Raw genomic sequence first — 12738 nt, forward strand, 5'->3', positions numbered from 1 at the left:
AAGACTTAATTATTTCCCTAAGGTCACACAGTTAAATGCAAAACCAGGAATCCAATACAGATTTGATTCCAGAGCCTACATTCTTTCCCCTCTTTTGTTCAGCTACTCAAATTTATATTGGTTTTAAAACAAAAGGTTTGAATGAAACCTTACATACTTAATGCATCTATGGAAGAACACTAAATGGTTGGTGGTATGGAGTTGCAGAAAAATGCACATTATTTTACCCTACTTCTCTAATGAATAACTCACTCTGCTAATATACTTTCCCAGAAATATTAGAGAATAAACTGAGCCTTTCTATGACTAAATATGACCCTCTATTCAATATTTAGGCCTAGTTACCAAATGTTAAGCTACATTAACTATGAGACTATTGCCTTTTTTCTTTTTCTTTTTTTAAAAGACAGGATCTTATTCTCTATCACCCATGCTGAGAGGAGTGGTGCGATGCCAGCTCACCGCAACCTTAACCTCCCAGGCTCAAGCCATCTTCCTTCCCCAGCTTCCCAAGTAGTTAGGACTATAGGCATGTGCCACCAGAGTGAGCTAGTTTTTTTTTTTTCTTAGTTTTTGTAGTCTTGCTATGTTGCACAGACTGTCTCAAACTCCTGGGCTCAAGCAATCCTCCCGCCTGGGCCTCCCCAAGTGTTTGGAATGCAGGTGTGAGCCACAGCCAACTACTGCTATTCTAATATAAAAGAATAATATGCGGCTGGGCGTGGTGGCACATGCCTGTAATTCCAGCACTTTGGGAGGCCAAGGCAGGGGGATCACCTGAGGTCAGGAGTTCAAGACCAGCCTGGCCAACACGGTGAAACCCCCAACTCTACTAAAAATACAAAAAATTAGCTGGGTGTGGTGGCGGGAGCCTGTAATCCCAGCTGCTGCTCAGGAGGCTGAGGCAGGAGAATAGCTTGAACCCGGGAGGCAGAGGTTGCAGTGAGCCGAGATCCAGCCATTGCACTCCAGCCTGGGCAACAAGAACGAAACGCCATCTCAAAAAAAAAAAAAAGAAAAGAAAAAAAGGATTAATATGCAAGATTCAGAGCTATTTGAGAATTTGCAAAACTGTTCAAATTCTGTGAGCATTTATTTGGGCATGCACTTATCCACTCATTTAACATATTCATTGAGCATCTATGATGGTGAACTATGTAGAGCAGCCATAGGGAGTGAGAAATACAGTGACAAACAAGATAAAGTCATTAACCTCAATGAATTTAATTCAAATGGGGAATACAGAAACTACACAAGAGGACAGGGAAGATCCCTCTAAGATGGTGACATTTTTATTAGAGACCTAAACAATGGTAGAAGGTGAGCCATGCAAATATCTGAAGGAGAGGACAAAAAAAAAAGAACATTAGAAAAAGAGGGAACAAACAGCAAAGGCCTTGAATGGGAAAAGGGACTAGTATGTCTGAGGAATAGCAAGAAGGCCAGTGCTGCTAGAGGTACAAAGCAATCAAAGATGAGGACAGAGAGAGGGATATATAATGTATATCCTGGAAGGTCATGATAAGGAGTTTTCATTTTGTTCTGAATGTGAGAAGAAACCACTGATGTTTTTAACAGATTAATCAAGCAGCAAGAGAAATGAGAATACAGGAGCAGAGTGGAAGAAAGACTAGTTAGGAGGCTACTGCAGAAAATAGTGATTGGAACTAGGGTAGTGGTGTAGAGGTGATATCTTTTGGTATCTGGGAGTTATCAGCATATAGACGGTCTTCTAAATTATGAAACTGAGATAATCATCAAATAAATGAGTGAGCATAGAGAAATGAAGGTCTGAGGGCTGAGCCCTGGAAGACTCCAATATTTAGCAATTTAGAAGAGAAAAAACTAGAAAAGGTAAAGCATCTTCATTCTATCAGCATACCTAAAGTATGTTTTGTATTCAGACTTCTCAAGTTTCTTTTTCTAAGCACTAGAGAAAACCAGGTAGTTTAGAGTCTGTTTCCATGCAGTCATATTTTGACCACATAGAAAATAAAAATACAAGAAATAGGACAGACCTAAAAGATTTCTATTTCAATGAGGCAAAACCTCTAAATAAATTAATATGCCATCAAACCTTGCTAGATTCAACTTCAAGCCAATAATTTCTAAAAATAAATTATTTCACCAAATTGGGAGTCTTCAATTAAAGAAGGCCTATAAACCTAGAACCTGAAAAATGCACATAACTTAAATGTAACATGATATGACCATTTGTTTTATTACCTGATACTGCTGACATGTTAAGAACCTACAATCAGGAAGTATAAAAGCAACGAGAAAATAAATTTGACTTACGGAAAAGAACTGAGAAAAGAATAAAAATATCTATGATGAAGAAATTAAAATTTTAATTCACTTCTGTTCATCTGTTTCATCTAAAGCAGGGCAAGTAATTAACTCAATGTCAACATTAAAGAAACAGATTTTATATTTTAAAAGAAAAATAGTAATATATAATATTTATTTTCCTTTTATTGATTGATTGAGACAGAGACTTGCTCTATCACCCAGGCTGGAGTGCAATGATGTGATCATGGCTCACTGCAACCTCAACCTCTCAGGGTCAAGCAATCCTCCTATCTCAGCCTCCTGAGTAGCTGGGATTACAGGTACACGCTACCATGCCCAGCTAAGTTTTGTACTTTTGGTAGAGATGGGGTTTTGCCATGTTGCCCAAACTGGTCTCAAACTCCTGAGCTTAAGCAATCCACCCACCTCAGCCTCCCAAAGTGCTGGGATTACAGGTGTAAGCCCCCGCACCCAGCCCATATACATTTAAAAAAATTAATTACATGTCTCTTCTCAAAGCCTGTCATTTTCAGTCTTTTTAGATTTTACTAATTCCAGACATTTTAGGCTTTTAATTAAGAGGATAAGGATACTGAGGCAGGAAGACCTGCATTCAAATTCAAATTCTGGCACTAACAATTATTACTGATTTTTGGGTCAGTTACTTTATATTCAGCACCTTAGCATCTTCATGTGAAAGAGAGGAATAATATCTATTCCACTGCATTAAGCAGAATTAAAGGAGGTTAAGTATGCAGAACACCTAGGCAAATATTTACAGCTTTATAAATGTTAGTTCTTTTCCTTTATTCTATCCCCTTTCTCTTCACTGTTTCAGCATCTATAGCATTTACATGTTTATTAAAGTCATCTTTTGAATGTTTTTCAAAGAAAAGGGCAGACTCTTACCTTAAAGTAGCAATAATATAATCCCATCAGTTTTCATCAGTAGCTTTTGAAATGGTATAATATTTTATTCTACTGGACTATAAGGCACTTCACCGGAAAAGTGCCATTCTTTGAAACCATATTGCCTAGTAGATGGGTAATACTTATAATATGGAAAATGGATTATACAACATTAAAAGATATTAAGCATATTTTGTATAAAAAAATATGACAAGCACTTTGGGAGGCGGAGACGGGCGGATCATCTGAGGTCAGGAGTACAAGATCAGCCTGGCCAACATGGTAAAATCCCGTCTCTACTAAAAATATTTTTACATGGTGGCACATGCCTGTAATCCCAGCTACTAGGGAGGCTGAGGCATGAGAATCACTTGAACCCAGGAGGCAGTAGTTGTAGTGAGCCGAGATGGCACCACTGCACTCCAGCCTGGCCAATAAAGTGAGACTCGGTATCAAAAAAAAAAAGAGAAGAAGCTATTTACATTATTTGCTTTGTGATCAATAATTGAATAAACATGATCTTATAAATTAACATTTTCTAACTATTTGTTAACTTTTATTTCTGTGAATTGATTATTATGATGGAGTATTACCATAGCTCTCACAAATGAAATCCAGGTTTCAAATAGAATGGCACTAGAGTTGTTTAATTCTATTATTTTAAATTTGTGCATATTTCCTTTTTTCTGTAATGACAGCTTTACGAATGTATTATTTCAAGTATGTTTGCACAGACTCTGTTAGAGCCTACCAAGAAGCTCTCAGTGTGTGGGGTATATCTGAATAAGTAAAATCAGCAGTTCTGCGAAATTACACTTTCTGCATCTTAAAAACAGACACTATTATTGGAGGCACCTGAATTTCCTCATAGACCTTAAAGAAGCAGAGTCACTGGCCGAGGAAAAAACTGTTGGTTTGCTTTTCCTCTATAATGCATGCAGTCATTTGGTCATTTCCAACTTCTAGAGATTTTCTGACACTGTATAAAGATTGAGTAAACTGAGAACATCATCTCACAATTAAGGAAACAGCTCATCTAATAACCAACTACCTAAAGACAATTAAGCCTCTAGTTCCTTGTCATATATATGATTCAGCTGCTCTCATGCTCTTGCAGAATCACTTCTCCCCCATCATTTACCATTATAAACACAGAAACCACATTTCTTCATTTTAAAAGAGAAAGAACACTGTTGGCTGCTGACACATACCAAAAGGCAAATTTGTTGGCTACGGTGGGAAAATTTTAATTTTTCTTCAAATAAGTAATTATGGCTAAATCATTTTGCTTCCTCTCTCCCATGTAATCAATTTAGACAAAGAACAAATGAATAATTCATGATATATTTATATATATTTTAAAGTTCCTTGCATATTAACACAGTGTCATTTTGAAACAGAATAAAAACTATTTAAAATAATGTATATAGCTTTCTGAAAATTTTAAAGGAAGATGCTAAAATCTAAGTATCTTTAAGTAACTCCTCACTCAAATTTCCAAAATTAGGTTTGGACTTTTAGAGTAATTGGAAGCTTTTAATTCCACTTGAGAGGTTTCTAATATTCATTTCCCTCCCTTTTCCATTTTTGTTATGCTAGCATTCATGAGAACCATCATCAAATGAAAGGATAATAAATAGAAAAAGTAGAGAAGAGCATATTATCTTCAATGCTATTGGCTAAGTTAAAAATTTATTTGTGGGGGTTAAGAGAAAAGTATAGCAAAAGATTAAATTGACACAATGATGTTGGGAGCTGTCTATTTTATTCATCAACACGAGCAATCTTTTCCAGACCTAGCTGTAAGAATATTATATGGACACACACCTTCCATAGTCCACTCCTTTTCCAACAGAATTATTTCATTCATTCTGCATCGATGTATGGAGGGCTGACTGGGGCTAAGCACTCTTCTAGGTGCTACCACATAGCAACAAACAAAACAAAAATTCCTGTCCTCATGGATTCTCACTTTTCAGTAGGAAGAGAAAATTTTAAAAAGTACAAATATATAGCATATTAGATAATAATAAGTGCTATGAATGAAAGTTAAACAGGAAAAAAAAAAAAGGATATAAGGAGTCCAGAGCAGTTGAATTTTTAAATTAGGTGGTTATTCTCATTGTGTTTCCTAAAAGCTATTTAAAACTCTACAAATTTCTATTTTCCTAGGCATCAAATTATATTGAGGGATATATTAAGAACAAATTTCTATTCTACAGAACAAGTGGATAACTTCAAAAATTACCATTTTAATAACAGAATGGCCACTGTTTAAGTTTTAAAGGGTTGCCTCATTATTTTCATAAGCATGCTAGTAACAAAGATAGAGATATTGGTAATAATTTTTGTTGGTGACGTGATACATTCTGACAACACTTGATACTTACCAAAATGGCCACCAAGTAATAACAAGACAGCATTAAAACCTTGAAAAAAGATTTTTCTCATATCCTGTCTTGATTAATTTGCTGAGCTTTGGGCAGGCAGAACAAACAGCTCTTCAATATATTGTATAATTGATGACCAGCTACATTCCAATAGTGGCTGAAAAACATTTATGTAGGTTTTCTTCCCCATCATCCTTTAAAAAGGTTTGCTCTAATGGTCAAGTACCTCCCAGGCAAGCTGCACTATTCTCTGATTACATGAGGTCCCTGAGACCTCAGAAGGTTGGCTGGGCTCCATTTCTATGCAGGCTTGTCAAAGTAAGCTTCTCATGGCTACTATCGCAACCTAACTACCTACCTCAGTAACAGCTATTTCAAAGACATAGAAACTTTAAAGAAATCTCAAGTACTCTCATATTATTCATATCATGTCTCTCCCTAGCATTTTACTGAACTAAATATTTTTTAAAGTAAGAATATTAGAAATTCTACTCCCAAAAAAGAATACCTCCATGGTGATGTGACAGGCTCCCTCCATTAGCAAGGATTTCTTCTCTAGCAGCTGCCTGTATTTGGAAACAACACAACAAATTGTTGCTACTTAGATTTCATTTTGCAGTGAAAGAAAAAGACCCCACTCCCAAAGGAGGCACGTTTCCTGGGTTAAATAATAAACTAGAAGCCTAACTTTCCTCTCTTTTGGTCAAATGTGTTTAAAAAGCAATTAAATAAGTAGCCTAGCTTTGTAAGTTTTTTTCTAGTGAATAGTCACAATGTCTATAAAGATCACTTTGAGATTCTAGGAAAAAAAGACAAAATGACCATTCAGCACACTAAGTTGTTAATACTACTAATAAATGCAAAGTTGTAAATGTACAAGTCAGGTTCTACTTAGTAATGAACATCTCATTATACCAACAAAGTGACTAACATTTACTGACTGCTTCCTGTAAGTGTACCAGAAAAGTTCCAAGTAATTTGCCTGCAGTATCTCATTTATTTTCAGTATAGCTTTATGAAATAACTACAATTACTCCAATTTCACAGATAAAATAAGGCTTAGATAGGTTAAATTATTTGCCTAATATCATATAGTGGGCATCAGAATTATAATAAAGCTATTAGAGTCTTTATTAAACCTATTAGAAATCAACCACAAATGCCTTTATGGAGAACACTTCTTAGGTCAGTGACTTGGGATAAATTACTTGTCAGTCTTATGGATACCTAAGAGTGAAAAGAAAAACCTCGTTTTATCCTAATATGTAACATCCTAACCAAGCTCTTTATAGAGCACACAGGTAAGAAAAGATAAACACTTGTAACAAAATATAGAATGACTAAAGAGCAGTGTAAAAAAGGATGACAGAAACCAGAATTGCCTTCAGTTCCTAATGATTCGTTAATATATCAATGGCTACGAGGTAAAATACCTGTAGTACCTTGGGCCTCTCAGAATTACTCAGGTGTGTATGTATAAACCATCAGGAATTAGGCCAGGGTAGGAGAGGGCCAAGGTGGGACAGATGGACCACATCCCACTGCAAAGTAATCTATAAGAACCCTCAGCTGGGTATGGTGGCTCATGCCTGTAATCCCAGCACTTTGGGAGGCCAAGGTGGGTGGATCACTTGAGGTCAGGAGTTCGAGACCAGCCTGGCCAACATGGTGAAACCCCGTCTCTACTAAAAATACAAAAAATTAGCCCAGCATGGTGGTGCATGCACGCCTGCAAGTAATCCCAGCTACTCGGGAGGCTGAGACAGGAGAATTGCTTGAACCCGGGAGGCAGAGGTTGCAGTAAGCCGAGATCATGCCACTGCACTCCAGCCTGGGCAACAGAGCGAGACTTCATCTCCAAAAAACCCTTATTACTGAGGGTTTTCCGAATGAATCGTACATATGCCATCTCCTGCTCTAAGAATTTATATCTTCTAACAAATTACTTTAAATAAAGCAATAGCTACTTGAGATCAGTAGCACTTAGCGACCAGCAGTTTGGATTGAGAAAGTAGGAACAATTTCACTCTGTGGTATTGTACAGAAGTGACATTTGGGTAGCCAGAGGGCAACACTGAAGCAGTGAAAGGCTAAAGTGACGAAAAAGTACTCAGACTTTTGGGAATGATGAATATTATTCTGATTGGGGTGATGGTTTCACAGGTGTATACACATGTCAAAACTGTACACATTAAATATATACAGCTTACTGTATTTGAATTGTACTTCAAAAAAGCTGCTAAAAAAAAAAAAAACAAAAAACAAAAACAAAAAAAGGAGGCATAGGAGGAAGCCAACCAAATCTTTTCTATAGTTTCAGTCTAAAAGTGTGCTACTGAAATTTGCTTTAGCAGGTGTGCAATGCAGTTAAAACAGTAGGACACCTGAGTTTTTAAGAAACCTCAGCTTCCTACAGGATCCTCCACACTCTAGTCTGTTTAACTCTAGGCATACTCATAATGAGAAATATTGGCTGTAAAGAGAAAGCTTTATAAAAATAAACAGTTTGATACTCTTTAAGAAAGTAATAGAAACTGCTAGCTAATGAACCCAAAGCACCCACTTACAGCTGTAGCATATACAAAAATTACAAATCTAGAATGACATTACAACAACACAGACCAAAGCATTGCTGACTTCAACAACAACCACCATATGGAAATGAGTGCACTGTGAAAGTGATCTAGATTCCTATATAGTCATATGAATTCCTAATTGTTATCTAATTTAATCAGCTATCATGTATTGTAACAACCAAAGAATCACAGACTAGGTGTACAGTACATTAATTTTAGACTCACAATTCAGTACACAAGCCAGGGAAACAAATATGCTTTTCATTTCTAAGGGCTAACAGCTAAGCAAACCATGTGTGATTAGAGACTCAAATTAAAACTCATAAATTGACAGTAAAATTTATTGAAATTAATCAATAGCCGTAAAAGCTATATGCAGGTATGCAAAATTACCTCAGTTTGTTCAAACACGGTCAGTGGGTCACTAATTCCCCTGTAGTTAAAGGCAAAATAGAAGTAGATACATGCACCTGCATCGTAAGTCTGCGTCACCCTAAAAAACAAACAAAATCCCCAAAGGGGCTTTAAGTTAAGTCAAATCAGATTTAACATCTAGAAACTTAAAGGCAAGACGACCCAAATGATTACTTTAAGACATAATCTCAGTTTCTTCCCAGCCTCCTACTCCATGGAAGGAATACACATTGGCTTGCTTTAGAGTTGTCTGCCAAAACAGGTGAACTGAGGATGCAGTGCACAACAAGAATTTTACCCTCATTGAAGTACCAATTTAGTCAATATTACAGGTACACATTCAATCTTTCTCATGTCTGTCCCATGTTACTAAAGCTTCTATTGGGAAATAACCCAAAAACTTTTACACATTGTATCAGCATTTTATGATGAAGTGCCATTTTCACTGATTTTATTATCTAGAAGTAATGAGAACTATCAGCAGCATGTGTGAAAACAATATATATAGTCAGGTAAGTATGTGTATTCATTGCTTTAAATTGCATAATCAAAATAACATTTAACAAAATTACTTAAAAATATACATATCCTGACAATAAAAGTAATACTAACTTTTTTTCTTTCTGCTATTTAACAAATTTTATGCACAATTAAGTTCTTTATGTGACTGGTATAAGACAAAATTTGAGGCACTTCCATACTACAAATAGCACAACTCCATTACTTTTCAGAGTGCATTTTCCTGCCAAAGGACCACACAATGAGGTCCATATGTGCAAGTGAAAACTTTATTTTGTACTGCCACAGTAAACAGATATGATGCAAAACATCTGCCCCTTGAAAAAGGCAAAATTAGACTCGAAACAAGAAACTTGGTTCCTTTCACTGGCTCCATCACTGCTGAGGATAGAACATGAAATGCATAGAATACATATGGGCATGCAAACACTGACTAAAATCAATTCTCATTATTTTAAAAATCTATATTGATAAAGTATGGGCAAATTATAATCTCTTTAAAGTACATTAAGTCCTCTTATCAGAGGCGTGTGAACCAAAGCAACTGCATCTTAAATAGGAGCTGGGTAAAATGAGGCTGAAATCTACCTACTGGGCTGCATTCCGAGACGGTTAAGCCATTCTAAGTCACAGGATGAGATAGGAAGTCAGCACAAGATACAGGTCATAAAGACCTTGCTGATAAAACAGGTTGCAGTTAAGAAGCCAGCTAAATCCCACCAAAACCAAGATAGCCAGGAAAGTGACCTCTGGTCATCCTCACTGCTATACCTACACTCCCACCAGTGCCATATCAGTTTACAAATGCCATGGCAACATCAGGAAGTTACCCTGTATGGTCTAAAAAGGGGAGGCATCACCCCTTGTTTAGTATATCATCAAGAAACAACCATAAAAATGGGCAATCAGCAGCCCTCGGTGCTGCTCTATGGAGTAGCCATTCTTTTACTCCTTTACGTTCTTAATAAACTTGTTTTCACTTTGCACTGTGGACTTGCCCTGCATCCTTTCTTGTGTGAGATCCAAGAACCTTCTCTTGAGGTGTGGATCATCCCGGGACCCCTTTCCTGTCACACACTGGCAACAATACTATGAACTCATCATTTGTTTGGATTCTTCTGGCTCAACAGACTTAAAGATTCTGGGTAGAAAAAAAGCACATCACTGCAGTTGAGACCAAAACAAGGACACTGTTCAGTTCTGGCTATAACTTTAAAAATAAATGACAACAGTATAAATATCATTAATATTTTTTTCTACAGAGATAATTTAAATGCACTAGAAGAAACTCTTCTAAGCTCTATATAGCCAAAATATAACATAGTCCAATTCATACAGAATGACAAACAAGATTGAAGAACGCTGAGAGAACATAAAGACGGACACCATCAATTAGCTTATGCAGCTTAAAAATCAGTCTATACATGGCCGGGCACGGTGGCTCAAGCCTGTAATCCCAGCACTTTGGGAGGCCGAGACGGGCAGATCACGAGGTCAGGAGATCGAGACCATCCTGGCTAACACGGTGAAACCCCGTCTCTACTAAAAACTACAAAAAACTAGTCGGGCGAGGTGGCGGCGCCTGTAGTCCCAGCTACCCGAGAGGCTGAGGCAGGAGAATGGCATGAACCCGGGAGGCGGGGCTTGCAGTGAGCTGAATCCGGCCACAGCACTCCAGCTTGGGTGACAGAGTGAGACTCTGTCTCAAAAAAAAAAAAAAAAAAAATCAGTCTATACAAAGAATAAGAAAATTGGGATAGGTTAGATTGGGAAAAGTGTTCTATAAAGGCATACCTAAATGGAGATTGACAAAAAAAACATAAGATATTGTTCTAGATAAAACAAAAGGCAATAATTACTAAGGTATAGGAGAAATCAACCAGGAGATACTAAATGAGAGTAAAAAAAGCTAGACATCCATGAGTAGAAGAACCAGATGGACAAAAAGATTAAGGGAACAAAGCAGGGAAAAATGAGCTGAAAATAATCACAACTCTGACGTCATCGGGAATAAGAAAAACCAAAGAACTTGAGGAAGAAACCAAGATCAAAGGAGCAATGGCTGCCATTGCTGTGAAAGCTTGAGGAGACGTACCTTCACTCAGCACCAACTCTACAGAACACAGATCCTCTGTGGCACACAGACCTGCTTTTCTCTCTCCCTAGGCCTCATATCTTCTCACATGCTACTCACCTTGCCTCAATCACTGATTATTCCTAAGTATGTGTGCCCATTTTCTTCCTCTTCAAAAACCTACTTTCCCATGTCAAAAGGACACAGAAGCCAACTTAAAAAAACTCCCAGTAGCCACACTGGGAAAATCTGAGCAACAAAGTTAACAATGATAATAATGGCTGCATTCCAGAGAATAAAATGTCTATTAGTCCCTACTGATAGACTGATATATAGACAGATAGATAGTGGCAAGGGGTGGGGGGTGGGCAGAAAAGGAGAGGAGAGGAAAGCTCTTCTTTACAGTGAATTCCAATTGATAAATGTAAAATGAATGATTAAAATAGAAAATCACCATTTACAAGTATCACAGTAATAACTGTTGTAATCAAGAATCAACAGTGGGATATTGATGTGATTAGGAGATGGTATAAAAAACATAGTCTCAAAGTTTCTCCCCATAAGGTTTATTTTTTTTAAATTTTTTAATTTTTTTGACACATAATTTCACTTTTGTTGCCCAGGCTGGAGTGTAGTGGCACAATCTCAGCTCACTGCAACTTCCACCTCCTGGGTTCAACCGATTCTCCTGCCTCAGACTAATGAATTGCTGGGATTACAGGCACCCGCCACCATGCCCAGCTAATTCTTTTGTATTTTTAGTAGAGACAGGGTTTCATCATGTTAGCCAGGCTGGTCTCAAACTCCTGACCTCAAGTGATCCACTCACCTCAGCCTCCCAAAGTGCTGGTATTACAGGCGTGAGCCACTGTGCCCAGCCATAAGATATTTTTTAAATACAATAGGAAAAAACAGTAATTGTAGAGTGGAGAAACCTGGCAGGTACCACCCTAACCAAGTAGTCTAAGTTAATGTCACCAATAATGAGACTTAACAACATCATGTTTCTTCTGATATGATCTACCATGAAGAGCACTTCACTATTACTTCTGTAGTAATCTTGCCGAAATGTGTAACTTAAATTTGATCACAAGAAAACACCAGACAAACCCAAACTGAGAGATATTTTACAAGATAACTGGCCAGTATTCTTCAAATGTATGAAGGTTATGAAAGATGAAGATATCTATCAGTGGGACAAATGATAAAGAAAGGTTTGTGAGTTAGGTAATCATATTGAAACAACACTAATTTTTTGGTTTTGATAATCATAGTATAATTACATGAGATATTAGCACTTGAGGAAGATGAGTAAAAGGTACACGGGAACTATTTGTACAATACTATTTTTTTTTAAGTCTAGTTACACCTCCCCCAAAATTAGAAATTCAGAAGCAATGTAAATGTTTTTCCAATTGGCCCATCTCCATCAAGAGGGATTAAAAAAAAAAAAAAAGTATACTGCACTTAAAGTCAGTCTCTAAACAGACCAGATGAAACGTGGTGATCAGTTAAGTTTTCCAAACTCCCTCAAAGTTAAAAGAAATAAGTATTTTTTTAACTT

The 12738-nt window shown here is 37.0% G+C and overlaps 1 protein-coding gene across 1 annotated transcript in view; it reads right to left on the reverse strand.

Moving 5' to 3' along the window:
• AGPS (alkylglycerone phosphate synthase) overlaps window positions 1-12738 on the reverse strand; it is a 158962-nt gene that overhangs the window by 13854 nt on the left and 132370 nt on the right. Inside the window, exons 18-19 of the mRNA XM_033231031.1 lie at window positions 8561-8660; window positions 6100-6157 (exon numbers count right to left, since the gene is read on the reverse strand). Of these exons, the coding sequence (XP_033086922.1) occupies window positions 6100-6157; window positions 8561-8660 (158 nt within the window). The remainder of the gene's footprint in view (window positions 1-6099; window positions 6158-8560; window positions 8661-12738) is intronic.

Source organism: Trachypithecus francoisi, unplaced genomic scaffold (assembly GCF_009764315.1).
Source record: "Trachypithecus francoisi isolate TF-2019V2 unplaced genomic scaffold, Tfra_2.0 Lachesis_group13, whole genome shotgun sequence".
Lineage (NCBI taxonomy): Eukaryota > Metazoa > Chordata > Mammalia > Primates > Cercopithecidae > Trachypithecus > Trachypithecus francoisi.